This window comes from Rhinatrema bivittatum, chromosome 10, assembly GCF_901001135.1.
Source record: "Rhinatrema bivittatum chromosome 10, aRhiBiv1.1, whole genome shotgun sequence".
NCBI classification, from domain to species: Eukaryota; Metazoa; Chordata; class Amphibia; order Gymnophiona; family Rhinatrematidae; genus Rhinatrema; species Rhinatrema bivittatum.
The window spans coordinates 63,009,578-63,028,442 of NC_042624.1; the positions used below are offsets into that span (position 1 = coordinate 63,009,578).

Below are 18,865 nucleotides of genomic sequence, written 5' to 3' on the forward strand. Positions count from 1 at the left end.
CACGAGTGCCTACTCACGCACAGGGGGGGGGGGGGGGGGGGGGGAGTGCGGCGATGTGATCGGGCCTTTGCCCAGTTCCCTACTGGAGCAAACTTCCCTATCCCCCTATCTGACCTTCCTCCCTTTTCCCTTCTCCTCTCCGACCCCTAAACCCACCCTACCTATCCTAATTTTTTTTGTTTTTCAACTTACCTGTGCCTTTGAGCAGTAGTAAGTTGCGCCGGCCAGCACGCACATGTTATAAAATTGGTGTCCATATGGATGCACTGGGAACCGTGCGCACATGGATGGCTGTACACTGCTTTTAAAATAGATTCTTTAGCCGTTAATGTTCATGAAATCTCTTGATGTAAGTTTACAGTGTACAGTAATGTCCAGTGTTAAAAAAAATACTCAAGTTTCGCCTTTAGACCTCAACAGTTTACTTATTGATGTAATCTGAAAAAGCAGCAATAATGTTACTTATCTTGCCAAAGAAAACACTGACATGGCCATGTTTTGGTGCTATTTAGGTGTCGCATTAGGGTTGGTTGAAGAACAATTTCTCCGCGACCTTCGTCTGCTTGTCTTTTGCCTCAATGGCCATCTTGAATCTATGTGGACAAGTGCAAGAGGTTTAAAATTCCCTTACACTTATACACTACTAGGGAAGAAACCCTGATGAATGGTCTTAAATACACCCTCAAATCTCCTTCCCTCAGCTAATTTGGTGTAAGACTACGCTAATAAACCTCACCTTGTTTATCTCAGGGCCCCACCCTACACCAAATACCACAAAAGTAATCACACTGTTGAGCACAAAAAATAGGAATTCAACCACATTTTATTAATAAAGCTTCCTAACAATAAACAAAATATATTTTATAATGGCAGTCAAGATATATCTTCACACATCTTTATGACAAATTTTCAGTATTTCCAGTTTGATTTAAAAACATTATCGCTGGCCACAACAACAATTCAAACAAAATTCTCAGCGTCTCTCAGTTTAAAATCACACACATCCCTGAAAAGCTTAAGTAATTTTGGGTATTCTGTAACCCTACTTGTGACTGCCTTTTAAATGTGTGATAAGCTGTTTTAAAATAGAAAACTAACATTTACAAATCCCACCCTTCATGGAAATTTCTCACCTACAAGCTGGAAATGGAATTGCCAGCGGCCGTCTATCTCTTCCCAAATGTCCTGAAGTTCTCTCATGTGGGTCTCTCTCTCTCTCTCTCTCTGCGTCGTGTGATGAAAAGGCTGCTATTCCGGATACTGTAGCCTTTGTATGTGCATTACTGTTATTCTTTCACTCGTGCTATGAATCTGTAATTGCACTGGTATTACAGTAACTTATTACTGCAGTTATGCACAGCTGATTGTGTGTAAATGAACTGGACGTTCTTTCAAGAATGAGTAAGTGTTCAAAGTGAGTTCTGCCAGCAGCTGTCTCCTAGTTGCTTATACTTTTCCAAATCAATCAGCGGAAATCTTGCCGTGACATCATAGTAGCATTTTTCATGCAAGATATTGAAATTTTTCCCAATTCAGTAGAGTTTTACTTGCTAACTGATAGCTGGTGCTTCTGATGACCAGGATTTGAAACAGGTTACTTACAAAAGTCACACATTCAGCACTTTGGAAGACCAACAGTTGTTTTCACAGTTACAAATATCCATCTTCGATGAGTTGATGACCACTGACGTATACTTCTGACAGTTTCCCAGCCTTTGGCTAATTAAAAGTTCAGCTTGTGATTACTATCTCAACCACCATCTGCCTTAAGAAAACTGGTCTTTCTCCTCTTCCTTATCTCATAGAACAGAAAAGTAACAGGAAACGTAGGAGGTAATTTTCAAAGGAATTACGTAAATGCAACACACTAGCGTAGCAATTTTCAAAAGCCATTTACTCAAGTAAAGTGTATTTACATGTGTACAACACAATTTTAAGCATGTAATTGTTTTTTGAAAATCAGGCCCTTAGATAATAGATAATAAAGGTGAAAAGTCAGTTGGACAGAGGAAACTAGGACTTCTTCTAGAAGTCAGCAGGCTTCAAAGTAAGAAATAGAAGAAGATTACATGATTTACCTAAAATATTAACTATTAAAGTCTATATAAAAAAGGAATATATAAAAATTAGGTCAAAAGGAAATATTTGCAGGCCTTTAACTTACAGACTTAGAGAATAACGAATCAGAGGAGAACATCTGATGACTAGAACCAATCAATACTAAGAGTTTCATCTAGTACACTGGCTATTCTAAATAGCTAATTCAACTGACAAATCATAAGGCTAGAAGCCTTTATCAATCATTGAGGACAAACAATGCAAATTCTTTCATAAAGAGTCCTTCATAAAAAATGACTCCACTCGATTGCCACATTTAATCCCTTTGGTTGTAAGGTATCTAGGTGAATGATCCACTGTTTGTGCCGCATTAGCTGAATTCCATGGTTCCCCCCTCAAATTGAGGGGTATCACATCAGTGACACAGCACTATAAATGAAAGAAACAATGTTGAAAAGCTGGATAAACATGCGTGGGAGTAGCTTGCTATGACGGCGGTTACTACCCCTAAACAATTAGCTAGATACTTCACTTAGATGCACTTCCAGCACTGCTAACTACATCGATGGCGGGGGTGGAAGGGAAATAGATCGATGGCAGGGGTGGAAGGGAAATAGAACAAAAAAGTCACTTACAAGGGACAAGAGTAACAGATAAGTATGGGGGGGGGGGGGGGGGAGTGAAAGCTTGCTGGGCAGACTAGATGGACCATTTGGTCTTCTTCTGCCGTCCTTTCTATGTTTCTATGTACAATGTTGAATGACTGGCACTTCAAGTTGTTGGTGAGAAATACAGCTCTTGTATTCTAATTGGAATTTTAATTTTCTCATAATTTTCTCCACTTATTCTAATCTGCAGGGACAAACAAGCACATACACTACAAAGGAAGACTCACAGTTACTAATATGTTTCAAAATATACTGATGACCATCAGTAGGGTTAAGGAACATTGAAGGCTGTGTCATGATGGAGTACACACAGTGACCACAGCTACTATGTTATCTTCTCTCAATATGATCAGATAATGTTCTCTCTTTAAACATAGAAGGAACCAATAAGTCTCTCAGTTTCTGTTCCTGTGATATGCTGAATAGATCGGTCTTCTATGACATTCATGTAGAGAGAACATATTCCGGTGTTTCCGAATTAGAGTTATACATCCTGAAAGTTTTGAAAATCAAAGTGGACAAATAATTCCTTTAAGGTTGGATTTACTTCTCTCATAAGGCTGCAATGACCTCTTTCGATCAGTGTAAAGTGTGTGCATATATCCTGGTACTGGATACCTTCACTGAATAAAACGATCAGCAAGGGTATGTGCCTGCAATTTAAACTCTGGCAACCAAGATCATAAACGGCGACACCGAAGAAATTGTGAAAAAGGTGAATTCTGCCGCAGATGTTGTGGATGGAAACTCGAGTAATGCAAGCTAGTATTTCTGTCAGTGATTTTCTAAACAAGGTGGTCAAAAATCCACTTGATGATTTCATGATTCAAACATCCAAAAAAGAAATAGCTACAAAATCAAAATGAAAATTTGGATATTTGGATTGCACTGCTTCAATCAAGTCACAAAATATTGCAACAAAGATACGGAATCAGTCCACAAAAGGAACACGGCATCCATAAACATTTCCATAGAGTAATCAACGATGAATACTTGGAGGAATATACCCAGCGTTTCTTAAATTCAACCATAAATAAATTGGCAAAAGAAGGTGCAAAAGTAGCACCGCACCCATCGCAGTTCCAGAGATCTTTTCATATAGTTGATTATCAAAGAGAAAAAAAATGTGTTGTAAGTGTAGTCCTTGCTAATAAATTCAGTAGGAACCTGCACAGATCGTTCATGATTATCCAGCAACTGCTCTATAACATCTAATGCCTCTTCTTGTAATACTGAAGTGTACAAGGAGGTAACATCAAGAACTCACCAAATAACAGGCTATCACATCATCATTGATGGAAGATAAAATGTGCAAAAACTGTGATGAGTCCCTTATGTAAGACAAACTTGATGGTTCCATAGGTCTCAAAAAGGTATCCACATATTGTGAAAATGGCTTCAGGTACAAACTTAGTGGGGTCATTTACTAAGCTACAATATGGGTATAACATGCAAAAAACACTCTATATCATTCAATATAGCTATATTGCATGACATTGTGCATTATTTTGTGCCAAAATACACCCTTGTTAAGATGATTTGTATGCATAAATTTTACAAATCACATACAAAACAGCTCATGCCTAGGTACTTCAATGCAAATGAATTAACAGGGCCTACCAAAATTAAAAAATGCAAGCTGCATTAATTCCCGAAAAGTTGTTACAAATCAAAAGATCTAGCTAACTTTTCTTCTGAGTGACGGGACAGTAAGGCACATCTTGATGCTCTTGCTCAAAATTTAAAGACCGGCATTGGCCCTAACCTCCTCCCTCTAAAGTGTAAAAACCCCCTCCAGGGGTCTTGGCAGACCCCCGCTGCCTCTAGAGGCAGCCCAGCAGGCCAAAAAAACCCTCCCTTTTGAATAAATGTACCCCAACCTCCCTGACTGCTGGAATATATTCCTAGCAGTACGGCCTGGGACAACTGAGCAGAAAGGCTGGACCAATTGGTCTTTATCCTGGTGTTACTATTTGTGCTGCTACGTTACTCATCTCTCCCGATTGTACCTTTCCCTGGTCCTCCTCCCCCATTCCCTGTCCTAGTTCAGTTCTTTCTCCTTTCTGTCTTGTGTTCTGGCTTTCTGCCTTGCCTTTTTATCATTCCTCGCCTTCCGCAGGCACTCACGCTGGACATTTGCAGCGTGCAGTGTGCTGATCTCACATCAAAGAAAAGAAAGTTGCTGCTTATTACAGTCTGTGAGGGGAGCGAGCCTGAATACGTGTTAGTGTTAGTGCGTGTGCGCGCGTACAGACATGTATCTGTGAGAGCCTGCCTGAAAATGCGAGGGCAGTTTCTGGCCATGTGTGTCGATGTTTTTTTTTTAATACCAGGAAGTGAGCCGTCATGGCTGAGGTTTTACTGTGTGTTTGGGTGAGCCCAGCAAGGTCTGCTACAGTAGAATTTAAAGACGCCGTGACCACGCCAGTGCTGGGCAGAGCTTGCTCAGTTCTTCTAGAGATCCTTGCAACAAAAAGAGCTGGGTGACACAATTTGCTGCAGCAGAGCTTGGTGAGCTCAGCCACTTCTTGTCCCTGAGGTTCAGGCGGTGTGCTGCTTGAAAGCAGTCAGGGTACAGGAATCCTGTGAAAAGTGTCTCTGCACCCCCACTCCCCCTCCCCCTGCTCTCCCCTGCAGACAGTTTCATCATTGCAGCCTGGCAATATTAGACCATTCTCTTTCCCCATTGTTGCTTGTCAATGTCATTTTTCTTTTCTCAGAGAGCTGTTGTATTTCTGGGATCAGATGACAGCTTGAGGTATAAAAGACTATGTTGAAGTAGGTCTAAAGAAAGAGCATTAACTCTGGGCTGTGTCAATAACTACCTGGGGGGGACATGGCTATCTTTCTGCGTGCTGCCTCTTCTCAACTGCGTCAAAGGGAGATTAAATTCATCCCACAGAGAGCCAGAGACTTTCCCTCGGACTAATCAGGAAACTGACAATCTGCAGGAGCTAGCAAAGCAACTTTAGTTAATAAAAGAAAGCTGTAGGCTCTGTGAGGTCAGTATTCAGTGGTTTTGGTGAAGGGGGAAGTTAGTCGGTTAAAATTAAATGACTAACTTTGATCAGGATATTCAGCAGGACCAGGTAAGTCTCCTGCAGCATATACTCTGCTAAACTTCCCTGGATAGCGTTATCCATGTAATTTCGATGCTCAACGAGCTTTTATATATTGAAGACAAAACCCGGGATGCTGAATGGATACTGATTTCTCGACCCCACTGGGTTGCACTAAGGGGATAATATTCAAAGGGATCTAGCTGGCTAGGTAAGGACTTCATCAGCTAGATCAAAGACTTTGAAAATTGCCCATCCTGATTGGTTAAATCTAGCCCCCTAGGTTTTATTAGGAAGCTGAATTTTCCCAGGCAAATTCTGGGAGACCTAGGGATGGTGTTAGGGTGAGTTCAGAAAGTTAGGTGGCTAGCGCTGATTTTCAGCACTAGCCACCCAACTTGTCAGGACAAATTTAAAGGCTGCAATAGTCAATACTAAGTCCAAATTTTGTCCAGTGATTCTTCCTTTGGCTTTTTTATTAAAATTAAAAGGGAATGCCCCACAGAACCCAAGCTGTTTCCTCTCTTCCTCCAGCTCTTTAAATTTCAAAACCATGGTTCCCACCTCCATTCAAAATATTTACAAAAGGCCCCCACCTGATGGGGACCCCCTTTTCTTTCCTCCCTCCGCCTTTCTAATAAAAAGGAAAAAGAGTCCCTGTGGTGACCCACTTTCCTTCCATTTCTTTGCCCGTTTAAAAATGAAAAAAAAAAGTCCCCGCCTGCAAAGTCCCCTTGCTTCCTTCCTTCCACCTGTTTAAAACTGAAAACATTTTACCCCCTCCCCCCCCTGGTGTGGTGACCCTTTTCTCTCCCTGCCTCCCTTCCTTACTGCTCTCAAAGTAGGGATTCCACCTCCCTCTGAAAGGGCGAGTGACGCTGGGATTCCTTCTGCCTTCTATCCAAAAGAAAAAGGGGAGAGAAACTCCCATAAAGTGACTGTCCTTTTCAGGGGGAGATGGGATGTTTGACAGTGGGGATGTGAATCGTTTTTATAACGAATTGAAATATCGTACAATATTTCTCAATTCGTTATACATCAGTTAAAAAGCGAAACAAATATTTTTACCCTGAAATTACACCGAAACACGATTTTTCACAAAAAAAAAAAAAAAAAAAGCCGATCTGCGGGAAAACAAGATTTTCCCGTGGCCAGACGAACCCGAAAGCGCAAACAATCGGGCACCCGATTCACATCCTTATTTGACAGTAGTAAGGAATGGAGGCAGGAAGAGAAGATGATTGCCACCGGGGGGGGGGGGGTGTGAGGGGCAATTCAATGTTAAACAGGTGGAGGGAGGGAAGCAAGGGGTCCTCAACCTACAAAGATATTCTCTTTATTTTTAAATGAGGGGAGGGAGGAAAGGAGAAGCACACGGAGACATTTTTTTCATTTTTTTTAGAAGGGTGGAGGGAGGGAAGGAAAGGGGTGGCTACTGCTGCAGGGGGATATTTTTTCCTTTTCTGGGAGGCAGGAGGATTCCCACCTGGCAGGGGAATTGCTATTTTAAAGGGAGGTGTGAAGTGTGGGGTTGGGATGCCTCCGTGACCATTTTTTTTAAATATTGGAAATAGCGTGAAGGAGAGAAGGAGACCACCACAGCAAAGGAAAGGGAAGGTAGCAGGGTGGCATTTATTCCCTGGTGGGAGAGAGGCATCACTGAATGGGGTTTTTTTTTTTGTTTGTTTTTTTAAAGAGGATTCAGCTGGTTAGTACCTGATGTTCAGCATTAATCAGCTAAGTTTTAGCAGGGGAACACAGACCCAGGAAATCTAGTCTATTAAATTTTAACTGACTAGATTTAGGAAAAAAAATCAGCTGAATAATTTCCTAAAGATAACTTGTTGAGAATAAATTAGCTGGGTATCTTCCCTGTTCAAGGGCTAAGTAGGATAGAATGCTAATGAGCTCCTGGCTCATTAGCATTCATTAATGCACTTCACCCCAGGTGAAAGAGACCAATCCCCATTCAGAATTTGGAAAGTTAACTAGCTAAAGTTAACCGGGTAAGCTTTCTTGAGTTAAAGGTCCTCGGTTCTGAGCGGGGATTGGTCTTTTAATGGGCCGGAAGTGGTCGGCTCTATCGTACTTAGTGTTCAGCCCAGGGGGGGTCCATTTTTGTGGGTTTAGGAGGTAGGGATGGGGGATTTGGCCAATACCTTTTCATAAACATCGGGAATCCAGGGGTGGAGGGGGAGAGGGGAGGTTAGGGCATGGGGAGTCGGCTCCCAAGTTTTCCTAATTATCCGGCCAACATTAGGACAGCAATTTTTCCAACCAGCTGGATAACTTTATCCAGTGAGTCCTGAATACCGGTATTATCCAGGGGAATGTTAGCAATGCCCCCCGCACTGCCTCGTTCTATCTGGCTAAATTTTAACCAGTGAACAGGGTGACATTTTTAAATGCAGTGTTCTGTCCAGCTAACTCCAAATGTTAGCTGGACAAGCAGTTTAAATATTGACCTCTGCCTGTTTTGCTGTAATTCAAGACTGCGTGAGCAGTAAAATTCACCTTATATCAATTCCAGTTTTCCCGGCAGGATGCATTTTACTGGGCTAAAATGAAAATTATACAGAAATGTCGTGTATCAGCTGCTGAGACCAAGGGGGCCTATGTGGGCTTGCAAGCGAATACGCAGCATTATTTCTGTGACATTATTCTGGTAGTCCAATGCAAGTTTTCACAAACTGCAAAGAACCCAAGTTTCAACAAGAAGGAGGGAGTTCGGGGATGGCTGGCACTGTTGTGGTCTTTAGATTGTCTGTATTGTTTTATCATATCAATGTTATTTGTAATGTATTTTTTTAAACATTTTTTGTACCCTGTTCTTGGTGCTTTTTTGTATAAGGCCAGGCAAGAAAACAAATACATGAAATGGAGTGAGGTCACAGATTTCAGTGCTGGTTCTTGTAGGGTTCTGGAAGTCTGCAGTCACTTTCTGGAGTTTGGTTGCAAACCCTCATGTATTCAGACTACTTTATTGACTTAAAATGGAAGGGTTCTTGGCCTACTGGTGTCATGTTACATGCTGGCCCCCATCCCGGGGAAAGTCAACCACGCAGTCTGAACAGGAACAGAAAACGTCTTTATTTATTGGTACCTCCTGGTGCCCAATGCCCTTTTCTAACAACTTTATTAATACCCAGGCCAATATTCAGTGTGCTAGTGAATGGAAAAGTTATCCTGGTAAAGTTGCTGGGATAACTTTAACCAGATAATTCTACTGAATATTCCAGGCTAAAGTTTGTGCAGGTATTGAATTATTTGGATAAAATGTAAAGTCTAGAATGGGGAAAAATATTCAAATCATGGATTTTGTCCAGCTAAATCTAAAAGCCAACTGGACAAACCCCTTTGATATTTATCTCACAGCTTTTAACTTAACATTATTTAACATTATTTGTTAACTCGTGCATTCATTCACCTACTCCACCCTCCTGTACATCAGTACCATGGTCAGACCACTCTTTGATACATGCACTCCTCTCTTTACACTCCACTACTACACACTAACACCATCATTTTCAGGAAACCCTGCTCCTCAGAGGATCTAATTTCCGCCCTCGCTGACTCTCTCAATGATCTAGATCTCTCCTCTCCTGATACAGCACTCGCTGAATGGAATAACCTTACCAACAAAATTGCCAATGAAATATGTCCCCTTTCTAGCAAAGATCTACACCAAGTCCAAAACACCAAAAAGCCTTGGTATATGCCAGAGCTAAAAAGAATGAAAAATGAACTCAGACTGAAAGAGAGAACATGGTGCAAAGACCCCAACCCTCAGCACACTTCCACTTACAAATCCGCCCTCCACAACTACAGACTCTCAACCCTTAAAACCAAACGTGACCACTATTCCAACAAAATACACGAATACAAATTTAATGCCAAAGTTCTATTTTCCTACGTCGCAAACCTCACTAAATCTGTCCCCCACCTCGTCACCGATGAAGATACTAAAAGTGAAGAACTCGCCCTCTTTTTTCACAACAAAATAGCAAACATCCTTAGCCGTTTCTCCACGACCCCCATCCCCATAAACCCACTCCCAAAAACTGCCAACGCTACCCTCGATTCCCTTGATCTCACCTCCTCCAAGGAAATTGAATTTATTCTAAAAAAAATCAAACCAGCAATCCACCCATCTGACACTATCCCTACTAAAGCACTGCTGTCCATTCTATATATCATCGCCAAACCATTAGCAAACATAATTAATTAACTGCTCCATCTCCTTTGGCAAAGTCCCTGACGCTCTAAAACACGCTGTGGTCAAACCCCTCCTCAAAAAACCCACCCTTGACCCCAAGGACCCTTCCAACTACCGTCCCATCTCTAACCTGCCATTTATAGCTAAAATCATGGAAAAGGTGGTTAATGCCCAACTTACGGATTACCTTGACACCCACAATATTCTTCACCTGTCCCAATTTAGACTCGCTGTCTGCAGACGCTCTTCTTCAAATCTCTCAAAGTGTCACCGCAGCCCTAGACCTTCGCCTCACTAAAATACAGGCCTCCATGGACGATATCAAATCCGCGCTGGAGGGTCAGACGAAACGATTGGATGAAGCGGAGCATGTCCTGTCAGACCATGGAGACCGATTGGGCGAGTCGGAGCGCAAGGTAGAAGAGCTACAAGCCACCCAACGGGATTTGTTGGCGAAAATTGAGGATTTAGAAGATAGAAGTCGGAGGAACAACATCCATATCATTGGGATTCCAGAGTCCGTCAAAGACAGCGGGTTATCTGAATTTGTGGAAGCTTGGTTACCGGGGCAGTTGGGTCTGGAGTTTTCAGCAGTACCGCTGGTTTGTGAACGGGTACACCGAATTGGAATATTATGAGAAGGAGCGGTCAGACCCAGACCGGTGCTAGTGAAAATTCTGAACTGGACACACAAAACACAGATTATGCGGGCTTTCAAGCAGCAGGCTTCCTTGGAATTCCAGGGCCATAAGATACTTCTCTTTAATGATTTCTCAGTGGCGACGACGGCGCAGCGGAAAAGTATGTCTCCGGCGTGTACTGAGCTACATAAGAGGGGCATCAAGTTCGGGCTACTTTATCCAGCCAAGCTGTGTGTCTTTCATGATAACAAAGTTCTCCTCTTCACCTCTCGGGATGCTGCAGACAAGTTTATCGCTACCCTGCCCGCTGCGGGGGGAGAATAACAGCTAGTCATAGTAGAGGTGCCTTCTTTATTCTCGTCGAGGAGGTGGTCTGTTGGCGAATCTGACTCTTGTCTCATGGATCTTTCCCTGCACTTGCTGACTGAAGAGACGAATTTCAAGTCTTGTCATTGGGAAGTGTTAGGGCCTGACTTGTCCTAATGCCTGAGCATTGCAGTGAAGCTGGAGTGTCGGGGTCCTTTCACCTGGGGGACCACGAGGCTCCATATTGCGCTTAAAGTGTTGTTTACTTAGCTTGTTTGTTTGTAAATGTTCTGTGGCTGTTTCGGGGGGGGGGGTGTGGGGCACCTAGAGGGGGGCTCCTCTCTCCATTGCTCCAGGAAGTGGAGGGGGGGGGGGGGGAGTGGCTCTGAGCCTCTTGGGGCAGGTGAATGTGTTGAGGGTGTTGTGGGTATGTGGACTGCTATGGCTGTGGTCTGTTTGGTGTGCATGTATGTGGGGTGAGAAGTTCAGTTTGTTGGGGTTGGGGTGTGGGCGGGGGGGTGGGAACCCTGGGTGACATCCCTCTCAAGAGGATATTAAGGCAGTTCTTTATGGTTAATGGCCTCTATTTTTCAAAGTTTTTTTCCTATGATCCCGGTGGCTTAGGCTGGGGAGCCCCGGGACCCCTTACTCTCATAATTACTTTGACGCATCTCCCTGGTGAGGCTCTCTAAGTACTCCCTGGTATGGCCATGGTAAAATGCACATCTCTTAACGTAGATGGCATACACTCTCCTATCAAACGGAAGAAACTATTAATGGCTTTCAAACGCATGGGGTCGCAGGTGGTGTTTCTTCAGGAGACACTCTTGTCAGCGAGCGAACTGCTAAGTTACAGAGAGAATGGGTGGGGCAGTGTTTCTTCTCTTCATACTCGTCCCGTAAACGAGGAGTGGCTATACTAATTCATAAACAACTGCCTTTTCAATCAGAAAGAGTATGGCAAGACCCTGAGGGTCGATATGTCATAGTTCAGGGAATGTGTAACCAGCAAAGAGTGGCCTTATGTAACATCTATGCTCCTAATGTATATCAACATGTGTTTTTTACCCATCTCCTGGGGATCTTAGGTGAACTTACGGATTGTAAGCCAGCAGGGTAACATATGAAATTTGTAAAGCAGTTTGGGCATAAGCACCATCTTAAGGAGGGCACTTCTGCCAAAGAGAGAAAGGGGTAAAGAGCACCAAGCTTTGAGTTGAGCATCCAATTCTGCTAATGTGTTTTTTATATTCATGGCATAAAGATCCTGAGGATCCCAAGAGATCCAAACCCCCAAGTATTTCATTTTGCTCTGAGCCCACATAAACGGGAACCCTCCCGGCCAGTGTTGTTGCACTCCAGGGTCAAGGGCAAGCGCTTCCGATTTGGAAAAATTAATAGTCAGTCCTGCGATGGAGTGAAAGACATTAAAGCATTGAATAATAACAGGGATACACGGTGGTTGCAGTCTTCTTTCCAAAAATTCCTTTGGGCGGGGAGGAGATTGAGGTTACGCTATCAGGTGTTGATGTCTCAGAAAGGGGAGGGGGGGTCTTGGCCTGCCGGACGTCCGGTTATATAATGCTGCCTGCCAACTTTGATATGTGGGGGAATGGCTTCTTGATAAGTACGCGTATTGTGAGGATGGTCTGGTTATTAGCATGGTAGCCCCTTGGTCTCCTCTGTATCTGATCCAGGCCAGCCCTGGGGCTTATTGGACCTTAACTATCCCTCGCAGCTTGGTACAGCCATGTCGTCAGGCTTGGCGTTGGATACAGTCACGAGGGGGAGTGGCTGGACTTCCTTCTCTCTTTATGCCCTTGATGGGTAGCGTGGATTTTCCTCCAGGCCGCCTCAACCATTTTCTTTTTGATGCCTGGTTACAGAAAGGTTTGGCGTTCATTTTCCACTTTTATGATAATGACTCACCAACAGTGCGCGATTTCGCATCTTTGGCTAAAGATTATGACTTACCAGGTAAACATTTCTATGCGTACTTGCAGACCCGCCATTATCTCCAATCATTTCACTGGACTGAGGAGTCCTTTCATAAGGAGTCAGCTTTCACACAACGTTTCTTTGATAGGGCCATAAAGTGTAACTACATCAAAGGCTGGTGTAAGTTCGGTAGATCATATCGCTCTGTGCCGCATGTGGCCTCTTTAGCCAGGTATTGGACAGAGGCGTGGGACATGGATATCTCTACTCCATACGTGCTTTCATGTTTCCAGCTTATGCCTAAAAGCCTACCGGACCTCTCTCTTCAAGAGTTACAATTCAAGATTTTGCACCATATTTTTTGCGATGACATTCGCCGCTGCCGGATAGGGAGGGCATCTTCCCCTAAATGTATTAAATGTCATCAAGTGACAGGTACTCCGGCGCATAGGTTGTTTGCTTGCGCTGCTTTGAGAGCCTTTTGGACAAAAGTGCCTGTAGTAGTTGCTCAATGTACAGGCTCCTCTATTGGGTGGACAGGCAAGTTACTTCTTTCTGGATTAAGGGGTGCTCTCTCTTGTTATAAATTGTCCTTGGATAGATTTGGCCACACTGCAATATTGTTGGCATGCCGAACGATCTTAGCTGACTGGATAACACCGGATGCGCCACCCAATTTGTGGGCCTGGTTTGGACGATTGGCATGTACAATGCAAATGGAGCGGCTGGTCGCCCTGAATAATGAGAGGGCACAGGACTCGATCTACCAGGCGTGCTGGTCTACTTGTTATGACCTTTTGCCATCAGACCTTCAAACTACTCTAACTGCCACCGGATATCATCCTTCTTGGAAATGATTGGACCTTTAGCAATGTCTTGTGCTTTGCCAATTAATCAGAGATCAGTGTATGTTATGATGGGGACCGAACTTGGTTGGGGCCTTTGCAATATCTTTCTCTGCAAATGTTTGATAATGTTTGTTAAGGAGGGGATTTCTCCCAGGGTAGGGTAGGGGGAGGGGGTTATGAGTAGTGTGCGGAATGTCTGTGGATGTCTGTGATGTGACTGGGTGGTGGGTTATGGTTTGAGTATACTCTGTATATTTTGGTCCATAGGACCTCAAAAGGAGAGTACACGGTGGGGGGGTGAGACAGTTGTCTTTACTATGTTGGGGGATCGTTTTTGTGGTGAACAATGGGGTTACTTTTGACGCATACTGTGTTTTTCTTCCCCAAAGTCTGGTTTTGATTATCCTTGTGTTACTCTTTAATAAAAATGATTTTGCCAAAAAAAAAAAAAAAAAATTTACAGTTCAACATCTGAAATTACTCTAGATATCTCTTATTTAGGTCTTTTGTATTCTTTGATTTTTCTGGCTGGTTCTTGATTTTTGGTATTTTAAGTACAGGGAATATAGATTATAGTACTATACAAGTATAGGGAATAAACTGTATTTCTCTCCTGATTTTATATTATTTTACCATTTTATTTGTTCTGTTTTATTTATATTTTATTTTATTTTTATAGCATATTTATAATTTTTGTTTATTTTTTGAAATTATTGTAAACCATTATGGTCAATCCTGTATTGTTAAAGACGGTATAGAAATGGTTTAAATAAAATAAATAAACAATGCCCTTCACAGATGGTAAAATTATTCACATATTTCTGGTTGCAAAATAGTATTTAAAAATTAGTTACTGCAGTGTAAAATTATGTAAAGCAGTTAATTATTAGTGCATAGTCATCTTGTGTTATGCTTTTGAGTTTTAGAAAAATCAAATGGAATATCAAATATGAATAAAATAAATACCTAGTAAAACTAGGTGCAAAATTTGCTTCTCAAAGCACTTCTTGCAAAAAAACAAACAAACCCAAAAACCATTAACTGCACCTCAGTGAGATGTACTTTAATTGTGTGGTGCTGTGAACCTAAATTGTAGTATGGTATATGCATAAATGTATATTCGGCTCTGAAGCAAAGTGGCTCATTTATATCCTGCATGGCATTTTCAGGATCTTTCCTCTTCCTTTTTCTTCACTCATCTTCCCCAGGCAAGCTCTGTGAACTGGATAATAGTTATTAGGTACTGATAAGGTAATATTATAACAACCCACATAACTTATGCATTGCCAGAGTGCATCAGTTATGGCAATATTCAAAGCCTCGCGCAGGCGTTCACTCTGAAAATTATCCTTGAGAGTGTGCACAAACTAACCTGGGTAAAGTTACACCTGTACTTTGCAGGGCGTAACTCGTGCGGGTTAATTTACACGCCTATGTTTTAAAATCAAAAGCATGCACGTAACTCCCAACTCCCCTCCCTCCCAGAACGCTGCTCCCTGGAATCGGTTTACGTGCATGAAACTCAAGCCGTTCACGTGCATAAACCCATATTTTGTGCCCAAGTGGCTATGAGAATTACCCCCTGTGAATGGAACAGCAACACCACCTTACAGAATTAAATAGACTAGAATCCGATGTGTTACAGTTGCGTAAGGGCTTACAGCTCTTTTGTTTAATGAAGCCTTCCGAAGGAGAGTTGACTGAGGAGAAGCTAAGGAATATCTTGTACCTTGGGCCATGATGAACAGAATGGCGTTTCATTTTCGCTGATGTTATAGTTTTGCATGTGTAAATTGTCTAACCATAAAATGATTATTAAATGTTTTAAATTGTAATCCACATGGTACAACAATGTTGAAAAAATTGTGCAATGTAAGTTTTAAAATAAATATATACATTATGGGGTAGATTTTCAGATGGAGCCGAGTGCCCCACTTAGCCCAGATTTTGGATTTTGAACATCACTTTGGGCGTATGTTGGCATAGCGATTTGTAAACACAATTGGATGTGGATTAGTTCTCAGTGGGCTGGGCTGTGGTTTAAAATTATCCAAAGTCTGGTTGCCTAGATTTAGGCCTGCACAGTTGACACTCAGGGCTGGGTGTTGAACTAAGCTGGCGAGCACTGAAATTGGTGCTATCCTGTCACATGTTTCCCCCGACCTTGGCTGGATTTAGCCACTCTGAGAGTAACTTTTAAACAGGTGCGCGGGCGCAAGTGTGTGTGTGCCAGCTCATGTCCAGAGATGCGACCATTATATAACATACGCACGTACATGCGTGCATATTATAAAATAGCCTGGCTGCGCATACAAGTGCACACAATTTTAAATGGATGCCCGCATGTGCACACAAATGCTGCTTCTACCGCATAAGTGGGGGAATTTTATAAGGGACGCCTGCCGATTTACATTGTTCCAGTTCGTTCCCAGTTAGCCCAATTAAGGGATAGGACTTCCAAACCCCCACTATTTTAATAGCCACCCTTCCCCCCGTTAACCCCAACCCTTAAAACCCCACTGACTAGCCAATATTGATTTGTTTTATTACTTACACCCCATCCATAGCAGTAGTAAAGTTATGTGGCAGGGGACGCCGGCACGCACCTGTGCGTGTAAATATTTATTTAATATTTATTTTTATTTTTAATTTTTATATACCGACATTCTTAAATAATATACAATATATAATATTTATGTGCACATCTCTTGGCCTTCCCTGATAGGCCCATGACCCGCACAGTCCACACCCACACCCTGCCCCTTTTTAGAATCTTTTCACTTATGCGCATAACGGGAAATACAGGCATCCACGGGTGGCTCATAAAATCCACTTAGCGCACGCTGGCCCAACTTGTGCACATATCTCCCGGTTTTGGAATGCACAGGGCTTTTAAAATTTGCCTTTCTGTGGGGGAGGAAGAGATTTTCATCTGGAACTTATTTTAGCAGCTAGATCCCTTTGAATAGGATTGACAGACAGTCATCTGCCTGGAGCGCCAAGCTGGGGGGGAAGGAGACATGGACCAATAAAGCAGGAGGGTAGGCTATCTAAGAAAGCCGTTTAGGCAAATATGTGGATTAGACGCCAAGAAATGTCCAAGTTAAACTTTATTAGAATGGAGACAAAGGTCTGTATTTGTGAAGGAGACAAGGGGCAGGAAGGGGAGACATGGGCAAACCATGCACCATCCAGCCCCCTTCTGTATCCTCCTCCCTGCCTCTGAATGTGCATACATGCTCCCCAGGCTGGCTAATAGCGGCCCAGCTTACCCCAGTGTGAGAGTGACCACAGAAGCTACACAGCCAGCCAAGGAGAGAGATATCAACAGCAACCCTTGCCCTAGGTGCCATGTTTCCCAATGAAGAGCGGAATTTAGAAGAACTATAATAACTTTGCTTTTGTTTTGTTGTAGTATCCTTGCCACAGCTGGAACTCACTTCAACACCCATGTGGACCTACGGACCCTAAGAGCAGTCCGTGTGCTGAGGCCTCTGAAGCTTGTCTCGGGGATTCCCAGTAAGCACCTATTCATTTTCTTTGTAGTGAACATACCATATCTTACTATATTAATATTTTTAGCCCTTAAGTTTATTTTCATATTTCATTAGGCCATTGGGAAGGTTCCATCTCTCATATAAAGCTTCCGTTTTTTAATGCTTCAATTCATATGTTGGTAATAACTAGAAACACCTGGGGTAATCACGTGAGTATTGGTTTCTAAACCTGTCCTCAGTATCCTCCAACCATTTGGGTGTTTTAGGAACTCTACAATTAATTTTTTTTTAGTTATATCTATACATATCAATCTAGTCCATGCAAATATATCCCACACACATACATATTCTAGAAAACCAGACTGGTTAGGAGTGATCCAGCCTGCCCTGGCCTTTTTTCTGGCTTTCCTATTTTCCCATAACAAAAAGCATCCAGTCTTACATGGCCCAGATAGAGCATCAGAGCAGACTGAAAAAGTAAATCTTCCACTGCTGGCTTAAGCTGCTGGAATCCGGGCGGTGCAGCAATATAGTTAGGGTCTTCTGTGTAGAACCTTCTTGACTGGCATGCTATCAGTGTAGGATTCTGCTCAACCAGGGCATCGTCAGGGGGGGCACCTACATGATACTGCACAAGAAGCAAGCCACAGGTGCAGAGAAGGCTTAGAGAGTGTTATTCTTAATAGAAAGCATGGGGGTTCCCTAACAGAAGGCATGGGGGTACCCTGAATGGAGCGGCAGTTACTACCCTTAACAGAATACATGGGGGTAATCTGGAAGGAGTGGCAGTTACTAACATAAACAAATTGCTGGGAAGACTAGATGGATCATTTGGTCTTTTTCTGCTGTCATTACTATGTTACCGAGTCAGAGGAAGATTCGCAAGATGGTTAAGGCTGTATTGCTGGAGGGTCACCAACCCCTGTCAGCAGGTGAGGAAAACCTATTTGGTGGAGGGAGCAGTAAGTGAGATGAGAGAGGAGATATAACGGGATGAGTGAGAGGGGAGAGGGTTCATAGAAAGGGGGTGAGGAGGGGAAGGAAGGGGTGTGAATGAGTGGAGGGGATGAGGGAAGGAATGTGAATGACTGGGGAGAAGGGGTGAGGAGGGAAAGGGAATGTGGGTGAGAAGAGGGGGTAAAAAGAATGGTGTGTGAGTGAGATGTGGATGGAGTTTACTTATGAGTGAGGCAAGAATGGGAAGAGAGTGTGATTGAGGTGGGTGAGGAGTGAGAAAAGAAGGGAAAAGAGAGAAGGTGGAAGGAAAGGGGTGAGAAAAGGGAGTGAAATGGAGAAACAGCAAGAGGGTATAGGGGGTGTCTGAGTTGGGGAGACTGTGCCACAAATATACGAACCTGCCATCCCCCCATTCTCCACTCCACCGGGGGCAGATATAGATTTTGAGGAAGGGGGAGGCAGGTGGAAGGTTCCTGAAGGTGTGGCAGGGTTGCCAACTTCCTAGAAATAGTTTTACTGACACCCTACCTATCTTACCTCCCCTTCCACATCATTTCAAATCACTGAAAGGGCAAGATTCCACGGAGAAACCCTCCATCCCTATCCTGCTCATCAAAACTCCAAGGGGAACCCCTTCCCAGCCTTCTTGGTGCTTTGAAATGTTACAGTGTCTTTAA

At 43.1% G+C, this 18,865-nt stretch overlaps 1 protein-coding gene across 10 annotated transcripts in view; it reads left to right on the forward strand.

Moving 5' to 3' along the window:
* CACNA1E (calcium voltage-gated channel subunit alpha1 E) overlaps positions 1-18,865 on the forward strand; it is a 735,423-nt gene that overhangs the window by 362,135 nt on the left and 354,423 nt on the right. For all 10 annotated transcript variants that reach the window (XR_003858904.1, XR_003858905.1, XM_029617785.1 and 7 more), the window contains exon 6: positions 17,150-17,253. Coding sequence is in view for 8 of the 10 variants with exons in the window: in XM_029617785.1 (XP_029473645.1) it covers positions 17,150-17,253 (104 nt within the window). In the remaining 2 variants the exon portion in view is untranslated. The remainder of the gene's footprint in view (positions 1-17,149; positions 17,254-18,865) is intronic.